The sequence below is a fragment of the Sinohyriopsis cumingii genome, chromosome 17 (genome assembly GCF_028554795.1).
Source record: "Sinohyriopsis cumingii isolate HCF-2022 chromosome 17, ASM2855479v2, whole genome shotgun sequence".
Taxonomy (NCBI): domain Eukaryota; kingdom Metazoa; phylum Mollusca; class Bivalvia; order Unionida; family Unionidae; genus Sinohyriopsis; species Sinohyriopsis cumingii.
Window position 1 is genome coordinate 84,028,783 of NC_142977.1, and position 26,445 is coordinate 84,055,227.

Consider the following 26,445-nt stretch of genomic DNA (forward strand, 5'->3'; position numbering starts at 1 on the left):
TGAAATCTTAATTAAGGATGGCACAACCCAGAACTTGTAGCTTTCCATTGCATTCTACCAAGTTCAACGAGCACACGAAATTCTATCCCCTATGAGAGCCATTAACCCGTCAAACAACGGTCTAGAGGACCAAGAGGGAGGACAGCACAAACATATATGCAATGAATGAACCTCTATTCGAGTGTTTTAGCAGGTTCAGTAGTATGCAATGAAATATATGCAATGAATTAATGAAATAATGAAATGAAATATATGAGGCCATTTTCTACACTCAACAGAACACCCCCCCAATAATCAGCCAGTGAGTGATACAAAACATAGATCAACCACCAGTGGTGTGTGGTTGGAGGGGTTCTGTTGAATGGAGGGGGGCTGGCGGTGCCCCAATCAATTATAAAAAATCGCTAATATGCGTAACCACTGACCAGTTGTCAGTCATGGGATTTGATCCTGCGGCGGCCTCGAGCATCACAGCCAGATGCGTTATCAATTGAGCTATCGAATTCATCTAACCATATATGTTTCAAAGGTTATTATATAGCTAGAGATCGGTATAAATATTTCTGTATTAAAACAGCGGTTCTGAATAATTGTAAATTTCTGTATTAAAACAGCGGTTCTGAATAGATTGTAAATTTCTGTATTAAAACAGCGGTTTCTGAATAGATTGTAAATACTTATGCATTAAAAACGGCGTGTTCTGCCAAGATTTCTCGTAATATCTTTGCACTAACGGCATGTTCTGTACTACCACGGCACCATCAAACGTTTTACCACCTACAGATCGGTTTAAATATTTCTGTATTTCTGAACAGATTGTAAATATCTGCATTAAAAACAGCGTGTTTTGCATCGATTTCTCATAACAGGTTTAAAAATAGGTCGCTATATTGTATGATGGGAAATACGTTTATTTTTCTATTTTTTAAGTTAGAAACCATAAATATCTTTCTTTGGTAATTAATTATGACGTAGATGATTAATTAACCAATTATGACAATAAAAAATTGGAAATCTACGAAGAAAACTATATATTACATAAGTAATCTCCCTTTCACATAATCGAAAAAGCAGTAGTGTAACAATGAGGCGGGGCCCCGAGTGGCCGAGTGGTCTAAAGCGCTCTTCGTTACGGATCACTGCCATCTCACCTCTGTCTGCGGTGGTTCGAGTGTAAGATTCAGCCAATGTGGGCATGTGAGAAAGCTTGCCAGTAGCTTCTCGTGGGTCGGTGGTTCTTTCCGGGGTTTTCCGGGTTCTTCCTCCACCATTAATACTGGCCGCCATGTATAGCCTATCGTGCTGAAAAATGGCGTTAAACCCCAAAACAACAACAACAACAACAACAACAACAATGAGACTTTCTGACAAAAAAGGAGAAATGGTTATTAAATATAATTCGAGATAATGATGATAGTTTATCTCATTAACAATATTGGAAGGTGATTTTCTATTTATATTTACTGGTAAAAGTAGTTTTGGTCATATTTTCTGCAACGTATTTTACCACACGCGAATTAATATCAAAGTATTTAGCAGCTGAATACATTGATTGAAATATAATTTCTTCACCCGTCTCTATGTTTGTGGATTTTACTGCCCTCCTTACAATTGTTCTGTCATATTTACCAGTACCTCCACGTTCAGAGTTCTCGCTTTGTGTAACAGCTCGAAAATTGAATAAAATATTGTCAATTTTCACACCGTTAATGTGATCGATCACAAGACCGTCTTTGATCAACCCCTTGTGACACTTGTATATGAAACGATGACAGAAATAAGTTTTATTCGCTGCAGAAAACATCAGATAGCCAGTATTAATGACAAAACCAACTGGTTTTTTCAATCGACAGTGTCTTATCATGCCATCAATATTTGATTCGTAGTTTGTTATTGTAGGATGTGGAATAAATTTATTTTGCTCCATTATACAATAATGTTACTTGTTTAAATCATAATTTGTCTGAAAACTAAGATAATCCTCCACGGATTTTATAGCATTGTTATTGACGTTATTTCTTTTGTCATAATATCTTTTAAGCTCTCTGTATCGTTTACCACCACAACACGCACACAACTGTTTTTTTCCTCGCACTCCAGCACCACATCGCAGACATGGTATTGGTCCTAAGCTTCCACGGTGAACGTTTTGCATGTGTTGTCCACAGAATTCCTTTTTACAGGATTTATTACAACGAGTCAATGAACCCACCATGAGCCATTTGCATTGAGACATTGTATACATAATATTTTAATTTAAATACTTGTCTGAAATATAATATGAACGAATTTGGTAGATTATCCCAAATAAAGCCCTTGAGCAGAGATAAATTTAATCTTGACAGAATATCTCCTAACCTACCGATGCAAGATCTGGTTGATCCGAAAAACAAAGGTTTGATTAATAAAATTCACGACGCCAAGAAAGAATTTCACACAGATGGTGCATCTCATGTCTGGTCAACGTTCAAGATTATATGCAACAAAGATATCATCGACGCTGTGATGAACAACAAACGAGCAGCAATTATCATTAAATACCTTGATAATCGCAAATATCTTTTCAGAATAAAATTTGTCGTGTTGACAGAAACAGATGATTGGATTATCCGTGACAAATATGATCCTGTCCACGGTAATAAAAAAAACTGTCGTACTAAGTAAAGATTCCAAACCAGGTCTATTGACAGGTATTGACAAACCGTATTATGAACAAGCATATCCTGTGACCGCGGTTATTTATGGAATCTATGTGATAAATGAAAAACCCAGTGATGATAAACTGGCGCCGATGAAATTTTCAAAAATAAATTGTGTGGCTGAACGAGTAACAGAACATTTTACCGTTTCGACTCGTGGAAACGGTCTAACGGATAAAAGACGTAAAATAATAAACACGTGGGGGAAATGGTTAAAGATACCAGTGCGTCTATCAAAGATGTTGCTGAGTTAGGAAAAAGATTAAAATTTCCAATAACCGTAGCTACGATAACAGGAGAGATTTTGTATGAATCAAAATATAGATCAAAAGGAGCTTCGATCGAAATTATTGATCATAATGCACACGCGTGGACTAATGCAGTAACAATATTTCCATGAGATCGAACTGTTAAATGTTATCCCGGAGATAATTCTGATGGAGGTATGTTTGATTTTATTAACGAAATAAGTAAAAACGATCCTGTGTCAGTATGGTTATTTCAGTCTTGCCTGGAAGAAAAAAATAAATTTGATCAGTTTGTGAGACCAAATGGCGTTATTTATCGAACAGATCTTCTTTACGAGAAAATGAAAAATCTTGCACTGCAATATACTGATGACACTGACGAACTATTGAGTAAATGTTTTACTGTTCCGTCAGTTGCGGCTCATTTTGCTAGAAGAAAAATTCGTGGAAACCAACTAGGTTTGATTTTCTTGATGACATAATACTGAGTTGTGTCGAATATCGACACGGCGGATTGTGGAATACTAAATACAATCACAGAGATGTTATTTCACTTGATATGGTCGCATGTTATCCCGGAAGTTTTCTTGGATACGGAGATTGTTCTGTGTATTTTGAGCGATTCAGTCATCCGACGCACAAAATGATGCGAGTATCGATAAATGGACCATTACCGGATTTTGACCTAACTGGATTTGCTCGTATCGAGTCATTCGAAATGTCTAAAGGACTTCATCCAATTTGTTATGTTTGGTTTGGAAAACATTTTTCAGAAAAAATGTGGACACCAATAGTGTTATTACGGTATATGCTTGATTGTGCGATATTAACACGGTTGATTGTAAGTGAAGCAATTATATCATATCGAAAACAAACCGAAGTTTGGTTACCACAACAAAAGGAGTATTCGGATGAAACCGATTATGAGAACAAGATTACAAAAGATCTTGGTTGAAAAATAATCGGCAAGTTTACCCAAGGAGGAGCATATGATTACAGATGACATTGTACAAGATTGATTATGGATGATGCTGAGTTAGATTTTATAATCGCTGATACAACGAACAAGAACACGTTTATAAGTCGAGAAACAGCTTTCTTGTCAAATGGAAATAAACTAGGTACAATTGTGAGCTACATGGACGGTGAGTCACCGCAGTATACTTATTTAAGATGATCGATGCTCGCATACGTTTCAATAAACCTATTATCGATGATAAATAAGGTTTCTAAGTTCGCTGTCAGAGTTGCTACTGATTCGTTTTATATAAGTAAAAGATATTCAATACTGTTAGAAAAATTAAACATAGACACTTGTGCATCGTGGGGTTCGTGGAGAATAAAAAAGGAATATATACTCGATTATTCCGAATCCGCTGATGTTGCGGTTAAAGATATTTACCTGATAAAATTGGGCAGAAATAATCAGATATCTTCTGCACCATCGGTATACGATGCAATAACTAGACACAAAACAGTTTATCTAAACGGACCTGGCGGTTCTGGTAAAACCACTTGAGCTATCGAACTATTTCAGAATTCAGATATGATTGTGCTAACACCTACACATAGACTTGCGCGAGAAATGAAACAACGAGGAGTACAATCATGTACTTATCACAGCTTTTTTCAATGGAAGGGTGATGCATGGACATCTTTCAGGATGGGCGAGAAATACATTCCAAGGATCATAATATGGGATGAAATATGCACTGTACCGCTAGAAACATTAAACACATTTCTTGATTGGTTGTTAACAAGAAATACTGCTGTGATAATGTGCGGCGATCACGGTCAACCACCACCCGTAGCTGGACCATCTCCACATGATTGGCTGAAAAATTTCGTTGACCACTTCGAAGAAGTATCTGATGATCATAGAGCACTTGATGCAACGTTAAAGGAATTTAAAAAATTAGTCAGACTACAACCGAATAAAATTCAGTGTGAAGTAATGCGCGAGATAAATTCAGAAACACCCATGAAAGACTTTCTTCGCACGTGGAGACCAAATGATTTGATAGTTGCAAGTAGAAAGATAGTTCGTGATACACTTCAGCGGGAGTTGTTTCAGTTACAACAAGAAAAGTTTCCAACGTTGCCAGTTCCGTTATGTTATCGACCGGCAGATACGCGACGGCAAAATATTGACGTTGATATACCAGGACAGACCGAGTCAAGGAAACAGAATCTTGTATTGAATGATATTGTTGCAGTTGATGTTGATGTTGTTGAAGATGCTCTACGTGCTGATAAATCCCCGTGGACGCTTGGATACGCGATGACGATTCATTCATCTCAGGGATTAACTATTACTGATACAGTTGTTTGGATCGTTGATGGTTGTATCGAATGGTCGAACCTAGTTTATCTTGCAGTGTCTCGAGTTAGAAAATTATCTCAATTGAGACGAATCGTCATGGACTCGTCAGTGATTAGTGATGATATTGACGAATGTCAAAGCGATATAATAAGAAAAAAATTATCTGGTTATAAACAGTGTGACAAAAAAAACAAACACGATTTTGATCTTGATGTTGATTTTATTAATGTGCTGAAACAACAACAGAATAAACATTGTGCAAGTTGTAATTGCATAATGTTATGGCAGTATCTGAAAAATGATCGAAGACAATTTACCATAGATAGAACAAATAACAATCTTGGTCATACATGAGAAAATATCATGTTGACCTGTCTTGAATGTAACCGACGTAGAGGTGCTAGTTAAGTGATTTGGGTAGTAATTGTGTGTCATCGGAAATTATCTGTAATTGTTCACGTACAAATCCACGTTGAGGAGCAGTTGAATCCAGTCTGTAGATTGCGGGTCTACCTGAAGATCTTGTCACGGTGGATATCTTGTGCATCGTAATACTCCAAATAGGATCAGTCGCTCTTTTTTTACCGCCTTCAAGTTCACCGGGCTCGTATAAATACCTGACAGTGATATTACCTAATACTGGCTGTGCTGAAAGATCACGTTGTTGTGTAGGTTTTTTTTTTTTGTAATTGCATTAATAGGTTTCATGTTGGTTGTTCGAGTTACTTCATTATTTAACGCTGCTATCACACTTGGTAATCTTGCAACCCATTCACGAGATCTCGTATCCTGAATAAATTCCTTCGCGTATTGATATCCAAATAACCGCTCAGCAAGTGTTCGATTAAATCGTTCAACAATTGCCTGACCACGATGAATTGCAGTATGTCTTCGTCATATTTTGGTATTATGTTGTTTCATCAGCGATGATGCTGGACCAAGAAATTCCTTGCCAGGATCAACTTGTAACAGCTGTGGCCATCGCAGACCACCTCGTTGATAAATTCGTTTAAAAGCATCGGCTACCTCAGTTGCTGTTGTAGTTGTTAACGGTTCTGCATCTTTATATCTACTTGCAACATCAACAACAGTTAGCGCTTATTTATACGTTTTTCTACATACAGTATCATGTGGTAAAAACAGAATATCAGCTTGATGAACTTCATTAGGAACACTGACACTAAAATGTGCAAATCGAATTTGTTTCGGTGGCGGTAGGTAAATTTGCCATATTGCCTGTTTGGATAACCACACTTTAGCAGTAGCATGTTCAACAGCTGCTGCATCAGTGAGTTTACTAATTGCTGCTTTACCTTTCCAGTATCCAATTGGGGAATAATAAATCGACTCCATTTTATGTATTACCAGCCCCAAGCGCTAATTTACCTTTCATCGCGGATCTTACTAACCAATTAGCTAATTTTTCTTTGATATTTTTATTTTTTATAGAATCTAGCGCATGAATTAATTTCACATCTGCAATATGCCTATGTTGTAGATCATTGCTTTTATACGCAACATCATGAGCATGACATGCTTTATCAATAGCGTTTATTGGTTCCTCGCCTGGTTTTGGTTGATCCTGATTATCAAGCCTGATATCGAGTCGATTACCAGGACCGCAATAATTATATCCTGGTAGGTGTTTTTCTCCTGGGTATTTAGCCCACGGAGTCCCGGGTAATTTTGTTAATTTTGCTGCAATATCACCCCCGTGTTGCTTTTTTTTTAACGCTGACTTTGTCCCTGAATTATCACCGGGAATAAATTTAAATTTCTTTGTACCACACTGCGCACACTTACCCGTAACAGCTGATCTATTATTTTTTGTGGTAATAGTTGTTTGTGTATCTGTCGGGGTACGCGTCCTGCACTTCACACAATATAAATCCATGGATATTTTATACAGCATGGATATAATTGATTTCTCAACGACAGGAAAACGAGAACCTGTCAAACACCATCCTGCATTACCAAATTCCATCAGAATGATAATAATAGGACCATCTGGAAGTGGAAAGACGCAGTTGTTACTCAGTCTTATAATGAGATGGCTAAAATGGGATAAATTGTATTTAGTAGCCCCGTCAGTTGATGATCAGCGATGTTATGATGTGCTTAAGGATTTTAATGAAAACGCGCAAATAGATAAAGATAACGATGTTATCGAGTTTATAACCGATATTGATGAAGCACCATCAGTTGATTCCATAGACGGATTTATTAATAATTTTGTTGTATATGACAATGTGATGCTGGACAAACAATCAAATCCAGCTAGGATTTTTTCTCAAGGTAGACATAAAAACACCGATGTTATTTATGTTACTCAACGATACACACAAATACCAAAAGTGATCAGAGATAACTGTAATATTTTAGTTGTATTTAATGGAGTTGATACACGTACGTTGCGAAATATTCATCAAACCTGGTGCAGCGGTGACATGGATATAATTAAATTCAGAAACTTCTTTTCACGAGCGCAAACTACTCCGCATGGATTTATAACAATAAATTTGCACGATCCTAGAACAAGATATTGAATCGGACTCGATAAAATATTTGGATAGATTAATAGCAGCAGAGGAGGCCATGACCTCAAGTTGGTTCGTTTTTTGCAATAGTAATTTTAATTTCACGAGTTTTCAGATCAGGATAGCAATTTACAAAAATAAATGGTCTAATTACCCGGAGAATCCTCAATTTGTTTAGACAATCATTTATTTCAAGCAAATATTCAGCTCAAAATATTTTTAGTTAGAAGCCTTATTTCGGTTTTTGGATGTTTCCAAAGTCGGTCTGTTTGCCTCCTCTGCTGCTGTAGCACCATACTTGTTGGAACATCGATGTTGTATTGACACATTCAGGTTTCATCAAAATACCAATATATGTAAAATACCTTCACATTTTTTCCCCATAAAATTGCAACAGTGCACTTTGAAACCATTGAATGCAAGGCACTACTAACAGTAAACAGTTCATTTTGCATTAATACATTCCTCCAATGTCAATCAGAGTGTGCTTGCCTGCAAACATTTTTTTTTAAAGTAAGAAAGCTTGCTATTCAGTCTAGATGTGACATATAAGACATTGTTTTAAACTAAAAAGATATATATATATATATATATATATATATATATATATATATACACTCTGAGCAACCATCAGAGTTTTAAAAAATAGAATAATATCAACTTGTCTCTGATTTGTTATCCGTTAAACTGTCCCAAAAAACACACCTATATGAAGTGAAATTTAAAGGTCATTAGATCGAGTTTATCTTGTTCACAGATTCTTCTTTTTTTTTTGTAATCAATAAAGATGTTGCAGACTACCATATGTACTCACTTATAAGATGAGTCTGACTGCAAAGTGCACAGACCCAGATCTGCCATCGTATCATGCACCGGCAGATCTCGGTCTGTGCATTTGTTAGGAGTAATCAGCAGAACAAGCAACATAGACTTTGATCTGGATCTTTTTGTTTGCAGTTTGACTTGGCTTACAAACAAGTATATACAGTACCATCAAGGCCGATTTGATAGTCTGCTGGTTGATCTAGTTTATACCTTGTTTCTTTCTTTGACTGTTACCCCAAAAAAAGGTGTCAGAACTAAGCTTGTTTGGTGATTATGTTTTCCCAGTTGTTTGAACATTCAACAACAACCCCAAAACACCAGGCAAAAGAAGTACTCTATAGCCACAAAATACCAGGCAAAAGAAGTACTCAGTAGCAGCAAAACACCACACAAAAGAGGTAATCTGTAACCACAAAACACCACACAAAAGAGGTACTCTATAGCCACAAAAGACCAGACAAAAGAAGTATTCAATTGCCACAAAATAGCACACAAAAAGGTAATCTGTAGCCACAAGACACCAGGCAAAAGAAGTACTCAAAAGCCACTAAACACTACACAAAAGAGGTAATCTATAGCCACAAAACACCAGGCAAAAGAAGTTCTCAATAGCCACAAAACACCAGGCAAAAGAAGTTCTCAATAGCCACAAAACACAACACAAAAGAGGTAATCTGTAGCCACAAAACACCACACAAAAGAGGAACTCTATAGCCACAAAAACCAGACAAGACTGAAATGCTTATCCCATGGACATCACAGAAACCCTATAATTGAGCAATTACCTCTAGGTCTGTGCTCTAGTGTGTGTTGGAGTGTGTCAGCACATGCTATCTTCAGAATAAAATATGTGATGACATAGCCCTAATTAAGAAAACACATCCTAGCTTTTATGATCATTTTCCAATACCTATTGGGTATCTATTAAAATAAAACTTTTCCATCAGACTTTACACTTTGTCCACTAATTAGGTGTTACATATATTTGAGGTAGTAAGTCAGCTAGTTGTCAATTAATAATTATTTTTGAAAAAAATTGTAGTGGAATCAAGTACTTTTGTTGTGCGAAATTATTTATTATAGTTTTCTGGGATAAAATTTCTTCTAAAAATAATTTCTTTGTGAGGAAACTAGTTAATAATGTAGAGAAAAAAATCAACTCCACAAAAAAAAATGTTTTCTATTGTACTGGTTTTAAAATTAGGATACGTAGGTCTTATTTCAAAAAACTATTATATGTATTTAATTGGGCTTTTTGTGATTATTTTTTTTACAGTGGGTAGTGCTAGGGTCAGCAGTGAGAAAATAGTGATGGTCGGCCGAATCAAAACGTACAAATTTTCTTTTTTGCTTAATAATAACTCTAATCTGGAACAGAAAGTAACATGTCTTCTGGTACATTTAATAATTTCATGCATCAGTTTATCTTTTTTTAAACAAGTTTTTATATCTCCTTTGAAAGTTTTTATATTCAGTTATATAGATGTATGGCTGACACATTCATTTTCTCAGATAACCTTTTATTTATATACATATATATTTTCCGTGTTGCACCATGAGTACAAGATCACTGGCCTCCCATACTTTGTTTGTCCAATGTCCCACAATCTTAACTTTCTCTGACTCCTGGCAGTACTGTTTTTGTCAGAAAAAATATTAGTGTCCAAAGAAGATATGACATTACAACTAAATTAAGGTGGCACAAAATGTCAAAAATATCAAAGCAAACAAGATTATCTCATTTCTTTAGAAGTACTAGTGCTATTTTCCTATGTTTCTTAAAATGTTTTTTTTCTTCACCAAAATTTGGATGGTGGAGAACAGTATCCCCTCCCTTACCATCCTAATCATTTACTGGAAATATTGCTTTGTTGAATAAATTCCTTGTTAAATCGTCACCCATTTGAGGTCCTGTGTATATTCATCAGAAGTAAAACTTTGAATTGAACAGATCAACAAAGTGGGCCCAGTGTGGAAGTTACATATTTTTGGATGCATCCCACAGAGATACCAGGGCTTATATCTGAATATGGTATTATCATCAGATAAATACAGTATGTAACTGCTTCCATAAATGTACACTGATATTGCATCTTTATTACTCTTTTCTAGGATGTTATGCTGTCAGCCACAACAACTCAGTCACCTTTGGCGACGGTTTCCTCTGTGTTCAGTATGCCTAGTGTTTCCATGGGAAGCAATGCCGGGCTGAACTTTACAGACCACTTATTTATGTCTGGCATCACCTCAGCAGACTCTGCTTCAGCTAAGGATCTCAGCATGGATCATAATGGTGAGTTAGTTCTGTTACCATTAATCCTTTTTGGACTGTGTACATTAAATTTAATATGTGTGGCATATTTGAAAATTGTTTCCACTAAACAAAACAGAATTGGATGTATTGGTAAAGGGAGAGGTGGTATTATTTTGAGTGTTACTTATGGTTTCATTTATGTTGCATCAAAGTAGACTAAATATCATCACATTACATGAAGTCATGATGGTGTTTAACACCACTTGCTTGACAAATCATATCCAAGAACAGAAGAATTCACTTACAGTTTAGCCTAGGTACAGAACACACATCGAGGAGTTTGGAAAAACCACACAGTTGCAGTGGACATTGAATCTGTGTATGCTATATCTACCAGAGACCTGGTATGGTAGTCATTATGACTCTCCATGTCATCGCATGTAGCGAATGGATCAAGTTTTATTCCCCCACCCAGAACACAGCAAAACATAATTATGTAAAGGTGTAATGGCAATCACCTAATAAACGGCAAGGTACCTACCTAGAAACTGAACTACATTACTCACTGTAGATTGCTATTTTGAAGCTGTACAGTATAATTTTTACCTCAGCTGGTCATAGACCAGAAGAGGTTATGGGATGGTTTATCATGTCATCTATTGTCTGTCCATCCATTAGCACAAGTTAGTTCTCCTAAATTATTTGGAGGATTGCCATGAACTTGGCACACACATTCATCCAGTGGTCTAGTTGCTCCTAAATAAAATAATGATTTGATGTCTAATATGGACACTACAGCAACCATCTTGATAATTGTGTTATTGCTACTCATCCTGAACAGAAATCATATTGACATGGGGTCTTCCCCAAATAATTTGAACGAATAGACAATCTGGTATATGTGCAAGCTAAGTATATAAAATGTCAATTCTAAGTTATTGTATAATTTAGAAATTTCATTTTATTGATCTTGTAATGCAACCATTATTTGTATTGGCATAGAATTGGAAATCTATGCCAATCAGTGGATTTTGCCTTTAAAAAATATTTAAAGGTCACCGGCCATACTCCAACATTTTTCTTTTTACATCAGATTTGCATTACATGATTAAAAGTAGTTAAACTCGCACAATAAGAATAAAAAAATTATCAAGTGTAAAGAAGAAATAATAATTTAAAATCTTGAAATATAAGTATACAACACTGTTACTTCCCCTTAGCTATGATTTCCCACCTATAGAGGACGCCAACTGGAAATGACGTACATTTATCCCCACAAGATGAAGTACATGCTTCTTTTTGTTGAAAAATACAACACTATAAACAATGTATAGTGAACATTTAGATGAAACTATTTACAACTAATTTACTGTTCAGCCTTATATCGATGTGCATGCACGATACACTAGAGTATTGCTTTCAAAATTGTTCCATTGTTTCAATTTATTTTCAAAATTCCCATTATTCAGGTAAAAGGGAATCAATGCTGGCATCCATATGTCGTCCGACTTTGTAATAAAAAATGAAATCAGCTCACTTAAAAGAATCCAAAGGAACCAAATTTGGCTTCCTTTTGTTGGTTAACTTCTTAAAAAAAAACTATTTTATTTTACAACCTATAATAAAATATTTTGTCATATATATATATATATATATATATATATATATATATATATATATATATTTGTTGTTTCAAGAAAAAGAATTTGTTTAAACTATTGTTAAGTTGGTCCACTTTGTCTTCAGAGTCAGGCCAAATTATCTTTCAAGTTGGGACGAATTGTTTAAATTTTTGGCCCAGTTTGGTCAAATTGTCTTTGGGTTCAAATTGAGTATAATCTGGCCTAAATGGTACAACTTTCCCATCCCTCACTCTATTCAACCCCCCCAGTTTCAATCCACATTTTTTTCTTCTGGTAAACAGTGTCTTTCGGAGAAAAAAAAGAACCTTTTGTCCCATCATCACTCTTTTGGTTACATCCATATGCAACACAGTGCGCCATATTTACTGAACAAAAGCATGATCGTAAATTATATTCCATAGACATTTACATCGAGAAATTAAACACTTGAATGGCTAGGTCAAATAGAAGGGATAAATGTACGTCATATCTGTTTTTGGCACATGGAACTACTGATTGTTTACGTAGATTGCCAAATAATTTTTTTCATTTAAAAAGCGGATTTTTAAGTCTAATTAAACATTTTTATGGTGTGCATACATAACAAATGCGTTTTTTTTATGACTATAATAATATCACACATTTGTACAATATAGGTGGTCAGTGATCTTGAATTAAAAGAAAAAATTTTTGTGTTTGGAGTAGACATAAGGAAATGTTTCACAAGTGAAAAATAAACAAAGGTGAATTGTTTCTGTTGACCTCTTGTGAATTTAGATGTTATGAAAAGATAAATAAATTAGTTTTAATCAGCTTCAACTAGATGCGTGTTACCCCAAATAAAGACTGCGGCTTTGTCTATGCAATGTCCAAAAACACCTGCTATTTCCGATTTGGATGCCTGGACACTACTATAGGCAATAAGACTCAACACATCAAAGGAGAAATGAACTATTCAGAAGGAACATGATACTAAAAGAAACAAAAATGATAGTTGGGTTACAGAATTCACTTGGAATATGTAAACTAGATGCAAGCTAAGACAATGATATTGCACTTTGGCACAAAAAAGTGTTTCCTATTGCATTGATTTTAAATTTAGGTAGGTAGGTAGTTGTTGGAATTTACAAATATTCTCATGTTAAACATTTCCATTTTTTTATAAGATGTTAATGACATGCATTTAACACAAAAAAACAAATGATAATCATTGTTTCACATTCCATTAAATTGGTATTCAAACTTTATTAGGGTAGAAAATGTAATTCATGTAACAAGGACGGACAAACAAAGTTTTATTTCTCTTTTTAAAATCATAAAAAATTTTGGAGCCAGCAGTTGACGTGTTCTGTGCTGGAAGTAGCTATACCACAACTGTTTTAATAATATTTTGTATAGACCAATTCATGCCTCTTAATTTGGCAACTTTCTTTAAACATTTGGCTGCCAAAAGTAATTCTGATGTAATCAGAGAACAGAATTATTTATGTACAGTGTATTATTTAGTATGTTGGGTCTGTAAATATATTAGTACATGTATGTACTTTGAAATATTTATATTGTCCTGTTGTTACATTTTTTCATTTGCAATAAATAATATCTATTCTTTATATACTTCTTGGCTTTTATGTATGCTCTGTGGCATTCCAACTTGCTTATGGTGACTTCTGAACTAAGTACTTGATGTCAAAGGAATTTTTTTGGTCCTTGTTGTTGATATGATTCTGCTGTTGCTGTAATGTCTCTTGACAGTACTCAGTCAATGTAAATTCTAACAAAATCTCTTTTTAAAGCAAAGCAGTGTTATATTGTGCAACTTTCCTCAACAATAGACAAGAATCCCGTTATTGTGACTACTAACTCTGTTCCATGTATGTTATGCACGATACACATATGTTAATTAGAAGAAATAAAGTTATACACACTCAATAATTGGAAATGTGGTATTTATTTCAGTTTAATTAGGTGCTTATGAGTGCAATCCTCTTAAAATAACAATACACAAGAATCACTAAATAGTAATCAAGTTTTATGGCTGCCATTTTGTTTCCATCAGTGATTAATGATTTTCACACAGGTTGATCAGAAATAAAATTTTTGATTGTACTGCAAAATAACCAAATGTCAATACTAATGCTACTTTCAGGCATGTCAATAGGATAAATTCGTATAGAATTTCAGTTATGTTTATTAGCATTATAGCTGTTTATGCTAAACAATGTAACATGGACGAACAATGCCAGCCTGTAAAAGTGAAGTGATTGTCATTTCAGTGTCAGTTATAAACAGCCATCTTGAGAGTAAAGAGAAAATACTGGTGTTTCCTTTCATTTTTATGGTCATCATGTATTTGTAATTAATTTTAAACAATTTATGTTAAGTCTGGTAGCTACCCGTTTAAAAAATTCTCTTAATTTGTCATATATCACGTAACTTGCCAGTTCACTGCACCCTTATGAATATCCTCAGCAAGCATCCTGATTAACTGAAACCAGTGTTTGATTGGTCACATGATGGATTTTGACAACAGAATAGCAAGTGTGCCATGTGCAAACTGAATGTCATGTGTAACTGTGCAAAAATAGAGCCCAAAATTTTATTGTGTAACAGTGAGAACAACTGTTTGGGTTTAGAACATAAATAGAACCCCAAAGTTACTCACGTAATGGTGAAAGTAGACGGACACAGACAGTTGTCTGTAAATTTGTTAATTTGGCAAATGTTGAATATATAAAAGTACTCTTGTTTTCTTTATTCAGAAACAACATAAAATGACTCCACAGTGCACATCGTAGTCTTTAATTTACCGAAAGTGTTATGACAAGGCAAGTCGTTGAACATCACATAACCAGTCGGACAGATGCATCACATGTAACTGTAGGGTGATACAAATGTAATTTTTAACATTATTTTTCCATCCAGCAAGACAGCTTTCACAGATAAGAAATCAGAATACCAAACATCCATAGTTTTTATGTATTTGCAATGATTAAAAAAAAGCTATTTTAATTTTTTTATGCAGATGTGTAATGTCCTGCATTGATCTGTCTGGAATGTAATGTTTTCAAAATGATTGAGGAAATTGATAATTAACAAACACATTTTGTGTCGAAACAAACATATATTTTATGTCAAAACTGTCTTCATTTTCACAGTAGCACAAGAACATAAATAGTAAGTAATATTTATGAGCAATTAGAGTCTGAAATGCTTTTTACAGCCTCTTTACAACAGACACTAGCATCTGACAGTAGATTATACACAGTCATATAAAATACACTGGACTCTATTGATTGTTACATAAACAAATCCATGATTCCTTTTGACAAACCATCTTAAACAGTGATATCATAATCTGCTTGTGCTGGCATCTGGCCTGAGTACTGTATGCTGTGATATACTCAGTCATGCTACAGACTTGCTACAGTCAACCAACCTGAAAGCAGGGACAGCTAAAGTCAACCAAATGATGGCTAATTCTTTTCCTTTTTTTAAATGTGTCCAGAAAAAAAAAAGTTTTGCTGAAACTTAAAAGAAAACTGATTACCTTTGAAGCACTGATCATTCCATATAAATACTAAGCAAATTAAACAATTTCTGTCTCAGTCAAGGTTCTACAATTATTTGATGTTGCCGCTGCAATAACAAATCAGCATTTTTTTGGTCCTCCAAAGTTGGCCTTTATCATTGACTTCAGTAACACATGCACCCATCATCAACGCAAGCCAACTACAGTCTTCAGTAAAAACAAAGTGCATTTCATCAAAGGAAGTCAGTTCCAAACTTTAATAAAAGCAATAGAATCTGATGGATTCTTGCATTTTCCAAAGTTACTTTGACCAGACTTTGTGAAGATTATGAAAGAACTCTACAATCATGTGTGTATTTTATAGTATAAAGGTCATGGGCATGGTAAGAAAATAATGTAGATGCATGTAGTAATAAGAAAATAATGATTCCAAGACAGTACGATTTGTTCAAGACCATATACCTTGACCAAAAGACAGATTCATGTAGAACCTACTGTTCTGTGATCTCCATGGTTAGCCATGCCATACAAGTATGTGCAAAAAGACCATCGAACACAGGGTGGACATATAGTATACCATTCACACTGCTCACTTTGGAAAACACAGTAAATCCAACAATTGCACATCTTAAAAGAACGTGTTTGCTGTAGGTGACAACTTGAGATGGGACAGGTTTAACAGACACTAGCTGTGAATGCTTTATGGATATCATCTTATACAAAAGATCCAAAAGTTGCATCTGCTTTTGATGCAGAGGGTAATTTAGTCGTATCCCATTATCTGTTGAGAGTAACAGAACTGATCCCAGAATTATACAAGCATTTCACTGAACTACACTCATCTACACTCAAAACTAACACAAGTGTATGATCATCAATTCATGTTTATTTTGTATCTCATTGTCCCAGTTGTCATTAGAATTTGCAGAAGCACAGGGATTAATGAAGATTTTGTGATATTAGATTCCAAGTTCAGCGAGCTGGTTTTATTGCAAATGGGATTACTAATTTATTCCTTATTTTACAGGTGGAATTGGTTCACTTTCTAGTCCCACACAGCTATTTGGGCAGCCCCAGGTGGCAGCCCCACAGTTCTTTTTGACTAGCCATGGATTACAGAACCAGGCAGCAGGGGCAGCATCTCTACCTGTACAACAGCTTCTTATTCCAGTTTCTACAGGTATATACCCCACATCATCATGTGAAAGCCATGAATGATGCTATGGACAGATATAACTATACAACAATTGCAGTTTATATGTCCCACCATCATGACAGTGGTAAGATACCTAATGTTATCCAAGTCTGTCATGTCAAGAGTTTTCAGGGACTGTGGTAGGGTGTCTTTGTTCCTTGAGCACATCTTTTTGATGAAATTTTGATATCACTTTTAATTTTATGGACTCGCACCCAATTTATTAAATAATCTGGTGCTGCATTGGGAAATTAAGGTGACACCAGGAAATGGCCACTGGAAGCACTGATAATGCATTTCACTCAGATGAAATATATGCATATATATTGTATGTTTCATTTGCCTCTTACTGTTTGTTTCCATTTAATTGTCTGATCAAGATTTGTACCCTCAAAACAAAAAATTACTAGTATTTACTCAAAAATGGTATTTCATTCACTCAAAATAAGGAAAAAGTTAGTAAAAACATTTGTCATATGGATAAATAATTGCAGGTAATTTCAAGTAATGTTAAGTAATTATTTTACAAGGTAAAATCTTTTTACTTAGTAATTATTTTACTAAGTGAAATTTTATTACTTAGTAACTGTTTTCTTAAGCCACTATGTTAACACCATGCTTGTCAGAAAGTACTGATGGTGCATCTTGATGGACAGTGGTTTAAGTAAGAGATCATTCATATTCATATGTACTTTAATAGCTGATTGGCCTAGTGTTGTTGGCTGTGTCAGCTTCCTTTGATGTTGAGCACTCAAATGAAAACATGGCAAAAGTGATTAATCTTGACATGTTTTATTTGTGCTTATAGAGATGGAAGTGTTTTTTTAGTGTTGTTGGCTGCATCAGCTTTGATTGATGTTATTCACTTTTTCAAAAACATGGTGTAAGTATTGAACTTGAGAGGTCTTTAATTTGTGCTCATACAGGTGTTAGTATTGTTTTAAATATTAAAGTGAATGCCATTTGCATTGGCATAGTTTTATTTTTTCGTATTCTTTATATTGGGTATTTGTAGATGTTAAACCATGAAGTTAAATACATACTAATATGCAAATTTGACAGGCAAAACCACAAATTTAAGTACCCAAGAAAATGCTTTTTTTCTCTCACAAAACCACGAAAATTGCAGCCCAATGAAAATAAATGATACTATAGTAATTTAGAAATTAGGTTATATATCAGATGAATCTTAAATAAATGTTACAAAATCAGACTATATCTAAAGTAGATTTATTTGCAAAAATACATGTTATGAAACAGCCTCTTTTCATGTAAAAGGTTTTTAAAATGACTTTAAAATTATGTTGCTGTTTTGTATGGTGAAAATTACATGTCAACAAATCTACCCAAGATACTGCATTTACCAGACACTGTAAAACAATTTGGACTGTTATGAGTGTACTCATGTTTTGCATTGCAAAGCATGAATAGTAAACTGAAAAAACTTTTTCATGGAACATAAAAAATCCTGTTGTGGAGATTACAAATGCAATATCTGCTTTGTTCTTGTATATCATATTGAGAGAAAAAAATGTACTCTTGGGTACTTTTAGTGTAATCTTACAAGTACTAAATACCACTTCACAATTACAATGCCCTAACCAAATTACCTACCTTTGTGCCCACAAGATTCTCAAATGGAATTTTACTCATTAGTCTCATGATCATTTTAACATGCAAATTAGGTACAACTCACTCGAGCAATAAAATCTTTAAAAAATTGAAAATCACATAAGCCCGCTCATGTCTAATGCATCACCAAGAGAAGATTCCAGAAATTCAAGCTGCTACACAGAAAGACGGGCTCTTCAGTCTAAGGAATCGCTCAGCCATTTCTTGAATATGAGTGGAGAATCTTCGGATTTTTGCTGTAAAACTGTAGAAACCTTTTACTTTACTTCTATGTAGAAATCCATTTTGGGCAAGACGGTGTCATGGTTAGGTTCCCCTCCAATCCATTAAAATCATTCAGTATTAGGTGAGAAACAAGAATGTTACAGACCTGCCAACTCTCACAATTTTGCCATAAGTCTTACGAAAATTACCCATAAAATACAGACTTATGGCATACAAGCAAAACCTACGGAAAAATAATCATTGCCGAAAAATCCAGATAATTGCTTCATCCATGTTTTATCTGGATCTGGGCTTCATATTAGAATTAGTGAAATTAGTCAGTGAACCAAGCTAACTTTACAGCAGCACCCCAGACGCATTAAACTGCACCTATTTGTTCATGCGAAGCATCTGCATGATCAAACTGTTGATTATATTATTTTAAAATTATTGGGGTGTACTCCATATGCGGTACATACAAACAAGGTGAGTTATACGTGACATTATAAATATTTTAATTTATTTACTAGATTAAGGAATAATGTCAACACACTCACTGGGAATGTGTGGCCACAATAAGTCTTCCTGTGACACTCATCAAGACTGTACAAATGTTACAAATGCACAAGAAAAATCGTTGTACATTTTGTAAATCATGGTCTGCATAAAGCTGGAATCTTGCAAACTGGGATGGATCTACACCACACTTTTGGAGGAGGAGATGCATCACTCTACTCATAGCTTGTAACTGCTTCCCATTGAAGACGAGATGCATCACTCTGCTCATAGCTTGTAACTGCCTCCCATTAAGGAGGAGATGCATCACTCTACTCATAGCTTGTAACTGCCTCCCATTGAGGAGGAGATGCATCACTCTGCTCATAGCTTGTAACTGCCTCCCATTGAGGAGATGCATCGCCACCACCCTGTCAGAGGTAGTGTGTTGCACCCTCCCACTGGGATGGATCTACACCACACTTTCCTTAGTGATGCATCAGTCCAACCAGCAGGCTCAGACTAGGATAGGGGATCGGATCGCTATTCCCCCCTTTCCTATAATCCAAATTAATCCCGATGGGATGTGGGACCCTCCACCTCATGGGCATTGATTATGTATGCCCTCTTGGGATTTTGGATCTTGCCATCATAAGAGGCTATGCTGTGGCTCATGTTCTGCCATCACCTCATCATCGGGTGGAAAACATTCGGAAAGTAAATTGCTATGAGGTTTTCGACAGGCCAAAATATTAATCGACATCAAGGGTGGACCATTCCCTCCGCGATGTTGTGACCCTTGGTCTCTTCTGGCAGCTATCAGGTACATTCCCCAAAGTGGCCTACAAAACCTCCCCAGCTTGATACCAGTGCAGCCAAGGTGGGTATATCAAGTGGAGCCTGGGCATGCCTTTCTGTTAAAGACATTGAAACTATGGAACAGAATGTCACCATAGCTTCTCATGCTGATCTCTTTGCAGCTGTTCATCTAGTATGCTGAGGGAAGCATCCTTGAACCCAGCCACCCTTCAATGCATGGAAGCTGTGGCCAAGACATCTCAGCATGCACTTTCTGTTTCTATGGCTTTGTCAGTGGAACTTATTCACATCTGCCATGATGTTGCTTTGAACTCTTCAACGGTGCTTCTTGATGACAGCAAAGACATCCTTAGGACTGCTCCACTTGAAGCCAAGACTCTGTTTGGAGGCCCCATTCCTTCTGTGCCATCTCGAGACTTGTTGGATCGTCAACATAGCTCTTTCATATCCACTCCTGGCCCAGGAAACATGTCAATATGAATCACCCTCAAGGGCCTCCTGCTAAGTTCTTCAAGTGGACACAGCCTCAGTCCAATATGCAATCTCAAAACGAGCCTCCTCCTTTTCATCCATCTGGCTCCCAAAAACCAAAAAAACAGATGTGCCTGCAAAGGAAGGTGGCAGTTTCCATAGCCTCCTTCTTTTCCCAAAGTAGGGGGGTGGTGACAGCCAAGGCCTGGTCAAGCATCATAGACAATGGTTGGGTCCTTTTGATAGTGAACAAGGGGTACTGACTTCAGTTTTGGGACCTACTCCTCTGTTCAGGATTCCCATCTTTCTTCACCAATCCAATCTACACTCCCCCCATATTTCCTTCTCATATATCTCTGGTTTTGCTTAGAGGAGGAAGTTTTTCAGTTCTGGGTTCTAATGTTGGAATTTCTTCTGCGCCCAGACTTTTACCCAAATTATGGAAATAGTTGTGGGATAATGTTAAAATCCAGTCCCATCATCAGGATCTGTACTGCAGTTGGTCCATGGTAATTCAAAATGTTGCGCCTTTTGTCCAGCCTCGAGAAATCGAATCCCACTCCATTGCAATACTTTGTTTACATGATGATGAATTTCCGCACAAGCCAGAACTTAGTGAATCAAGAGTTCCACTGGACTGGCTAGATTGAATCCTGGTCCTGTTAGAGATGCTACAAGCAGTAACTTCTTTTGTCTGCTCGACTGTACCTGTCCTTTCTGGGAACCTTGAATGCTGCTGCCAACTCGGTTCTATTTGGACGTCTCCATATGCGATATCTAGAGTTCTCCTTCTCACAGGGTGGAAACCTCACAACGATTCTCTATCAACAGTGATCTTTCTAGGACCATCATTTCATCACCATCTGAAGTATTGAATGAATCGAGACAGATTCATGATTAGAGTACCAATGCATGCAGCTGAACCCCACTCCTATCTGTTCGCCCATGTGTAAGATTCTGGTTAGAGCACTCTTTTAGAACCAGAGGTTATAATTCTGCAGGGACATTGGACCCCATCCAGATCATCCCTCCACATAAACAACCTTGAAATAAAGGCTGTACGCCTAGCGTTGCAAGGGTGCATCGAGAGAGTAAGGGTTTTGATGTGTCAATTTCTCCTCTGAAAACACATCTATCGTGGCTTATCTCTGATGTCAAGGAGGCACACATGCTTCTTCTCTTTGTGTGGAAGTCTGGAACCTCCAGCTCTGGCCACCTCAGAGAACATAACACTCAGAGTTCAGCATATTCTGGGCAAGAATAATGTTTTGGCAGACAGTCTTTCCAGAATTGACCGAACCATCCTCAAAGAATGGACTCTTCACCGCTCTGTTATGGAGTCATTGTTCTTGCTGTGGGGAAGGCCCCTAGAAGATGTGTTTGCAAGTAGGCTCAACAACAGATTCCCTTTTACATTTCTCCTGTCCTGGATCAGTTCAATCTCCAGTGAGATCAGCTGTTCGCTTACACCTTCCAACTGATTCCTCAAGTACTGCAGAAGTCAGAACTTCCACTGCTCAGATCATTCTCATAGCCACTTTGTGGCCGCAGCACTCATGGTTCAACAATCTTCTAGACCTGTTGATCGCTGGACCCATATCTCTTCCTTCAGGAGGGATCTGCTGTCATAACACCAGGGATCTTCCTCCATAACAACCCACAAATTCTCCACCTTCACACTTTGCTCATCTCAAGCGATTTCTCTGCCAGAACAACTTTTCCGGCTGATTTGCCAGTTGTGTCATTCAGGCCAGGAGAGTTTCTATATCCAAGGTCTGTAATGCCAGGTGGAGAATCTTCTGTGATTGGTGCACTAGGAAATATGTTTATCCTAGATGCCTCTCTGTAACCTCTGGGGCTGCTTTCCTTTTGTTTCTCTTTGAGAGAAAAAAAACGCTCTGTATCCACTATCGAGGGCTGACATTTTTAACACACTTAAATTCTCTCAAGGCCTGGTAATTGGTTCAGATTCCCAATCTTATTAAGTATTTTTAGCTGCAGAGACCTGTCTCACACTCTCTTGCACCTAGATGGAATCTCTGTTGTGTTTTATGGTCATTAAGCAAAACCCCATATGATCCATTGAGTGAGGCTTCTTTTCAGGACCTCACTCTCAAGACTGTTTTTCTTGCCCTCGCCTTAGTGTGATGATGAAGAGAGATTCACACCTTATCTAGTGACACTCTGGCTGTCTCTCATGTAATAGGAATTATGATTCAGTTTCCCTCCTTTGTCAGACATGATTTAAAAATTACCTTCCATAGCTTCACTACCAATAGAAATCCCCAGTCTTAGTCGAATTTGTGCTGCAGATGATTCAGATGGACTTTTAAATCCCATTCCATTTCTGTCTTAAGGCATCCGAAGGAAAAATAAAGGGTAGGAAGTGTCTTTTCCTCCCTTTTCAAAGACTCTGTAGACATTTCAGCTGCCTCTATTTCATGATGGATTGTCATCACAATCAAAACAGTGTATGATTCTCTTTTGATCAAGACATTTCCTTTGAAACTTGAAACCCAAGAGGATTGGGCCGTTGCTAGTTCATGTGCCTCCCTTAATCCCTTCTCCTTGGAGGACATCATGAAGGCAGCATTTTAGCATTCCCATATTACCTTTTCCTCCTTTTATCTCTACTCATTTTCACAAGAAAGCGCAGGTATCTTTTCTCTGGGGCCCATCATTATGGCACAACATGTTGCCTCAATAAATACCAGCCTTCCACAACATGGACCTCTCCACCAATGGTGAGTATTTTCCATTCTGCCTGTTTTTTTATCACATTAACGGAGCATCAGCCAACGCTCCTTACTGACAAATTCAGCTAAACAATAGCCATGGGTAAGCTGTTGCTGCTATTAAAATGTAGTTTTGGGGGGGGATAAAACAAATTTTAATGATGCAATACTTATCCATGGCTATTGTCCAATGCCCTCCTCCCATCCCTGCTCTGATGTCCTGATGCAGCAGCCATCGGTGAAAAAGATGAGCTTGCTGTGCTTGTTTTTTGCATAAGATACCAGAGACAAGCGAGCTGCACGAGGAATTGCGTCATACTGACAATTCATCCTCTAAGGGAGGATGTATGCACATCAAAATGTATGGTACATTTTTTTGGCACGAAGAAGAAATAATAGCCATGGGTAAGTACTGCATAATCAAAATTAGTTTGACCAAAAAAAACTACATATTAAATAAAGTACATATTTCAGAATGACTGCCTATATGGCCATAGGCTGCACAATTTGAAGGACTGGGCTGCATGTGTGCATCTGATCAAAGGCTTTAAAGATAGAATTTGCTCACTTCCACATTTACATATCAGTTTAAAATCAATCTATTTAAGGCCTGATTATAAATGTTTGGCAGTTGTAATTGATACCATGTTTGATTCATCAACAAAGCATTAGTGAGACAGATATCCCTTTTCCAATATTGTTTCAGTTCTTGGTTATGGTATCAGTGTTAAATTGTTGCATTGAGCTCAGTTTCTCTGACACTTTTTTATGTACAGTCATGAAACTTAATGGGTATTCATCATGACGGGTACTGCTAATAACAGGCAAAAGGAAGTCACAGCAATCTATTTCACGCAGTGATTAAATGAAGCTATTACATTTAATAGTTTCACAAACACATTTGCAAGTATAGTCTTCAAAATTGATATGAATTTAACTTGAGCGATACTTCTCACCACAGGCAAAAATGTATCAGAGTGACCTACTTTTCTTGCTCTGGTGACTTCTTGCAAGGCTTGTTGACTATGCAGCGGCAAAGCTGGCAAAAGGTACCATTTTGTAGAACACACATGGGTGAAAGTTCTGTTATACAATGGCAATTCTGTCTTCATAATGTCCCCACAGGCCAATTTTCCAAATTGTGCAAATCCATTGGGAGGGGTTTTAAGTGGTTTTAAAGCATTTAGTGGGGGGGGGGGGAATCAATGCTTGGGGATATTAAATTTTACACTTATGAGTTACTGTTGATGGAGCAAACGGAAGATTTTGTGTGGTATTCACTTCACTCGATGCCCCTCGGATGTGTTCTGCTGAATTGCAAGTTCATGCTTCACTCCATAATTAATTGCCCTGTACAGAAGACTGAATAACTCAGTCTTGAACCCGAATAACTCAGTCATTTATAATCCACTGCTACTCAGTTCCTACATTTGCCTCATAGGAACAGTATTTGATAGAGGTTGATGAATTATTTCAGTGAGACACCATGGCTGATTCTATACCTCCATGTATCATTCTACTATTGTATCTTCTACTTACACATACCTTTCCACCTTTGCTTCATAGAAAGATTTTTTTCTAATAATTGCATGATCTTGGCTTGGTATTCATCAGTGAGGATGATTTGAATTTTGCCCATGCTAAACTCGCAAACAGAAACTGCATTTTTCTTTTATCTCCAATTCAGTAAAATTACAGTTGTTTAAATGGCCAAAAGAAAAAGAAAATCCTTTGAGTTGAAACTTAAGAGCATAGCTGACTTCTTCTCCCCAAGGCTGGTCTTCTACTGTATTTCAGCAGCTTTACACTGACTGACTTTATTAGTGAGAACACTCCAGATGCACTTTCATTTAGAAAGGAAAGAAAGAAATAACCATTTTGATCCCAACATACTTTTACTGGACAAAAAAAAGTAAAACACCAAGCACTGTATTTAATTTAAAACATCAGTATTAATTTTCTTGACTGATTTCAAAATATCTGATATTTTGTAGTTATTCATTGTGGGTACATGTTTCCTTATTTGATGCTTACTGTCTGTATTAGAGCATTTGTGAAGTACATGTATCAGGATCTTATTAGCAACAATTATCTAGTTCGTGGTCAGATAAATTATGTGTTGTGATAAAGGAAACACATTTTTTTTCATCAGAATTTATGAGAAATGTATGTCTTAATGGATGTATGCATCATATTAAAGAATCAGAATTTTCTATTGTTCAGTTACAATTTTCATACAAAACTAATGTGTCAAAAGTAATCTTTTTAAATTTCCCAATAGGACTTTTCCCTGGACCATTAAGGTGGTCTACCTGGCCCTCTTGACACCAGATTCAGACCTGCTTACTCTTACGATTTTGCCTCAAGTCTTACGAAAATTACTCTTAAAATACGGACTTACGGCATACTAGCAAAACTACGGAAAATTAATCATTGCCGAAAATTCCAAATGATTGGTTCATCCATTTTTATTTGGTTCCGGGTTTCATCTTAGAATTAGTAAAATTAGTCAGGGAACCAGACTAACTTTACAGCAGCTCCCCAGATGCTCTAAACTGCTTTTGTTAGTTCATGTGAAGCATCTGCATGATCAAGCTGTTGATTATAGAATTTTTTAAAATGGCATCCAGAAAATGGTGCTTTATCTGGTGCTTGTATTGCAATTTATTTAATATTATACCTCCATGTTTAAGACGAAAGGGAAAATCTTCTTTAAAAGTGTTTAATAATCAACACAGAAGAATAAAAAGGAGTATTCAGATTCTTGTGAATAAAAGCTGGAAAGGACACAATTACATTTATTGGACATCACATGTCAGTTTGAGTATGTCTCGTGGGAGATATGATTGCCGTCATC

General features: G+C 36.4%; 1 protein-coding gene across 2 annotated transcripts in view; it reads left to right on the top strand.

The window, feature by feature from the left end:
- Positions 1 to 26,445, top strand: part of LOC149779342 (uncharacterized) — a 144,620-nt gene that overhangs the window by 68,346 nt on the left and 49,829 nt on the right. For both annotated transcript variants that reach the window (XM_089939961.1, XM_089939962.1), the window contains exons 3-4: positions 10,745 to 10,925; positions 17,065 to 17,217. In XM_089939961.1, the coding sequence (XP_089796087.1) occupies positions 10,745 to 10,925; positions 17,065 to 17,217 (334 nt within the window). The remainder of the gene's footprint in view (positions 1 to 10,744; positions 10,926 to 17,064; positions 17,218 to 26,445) is intronic.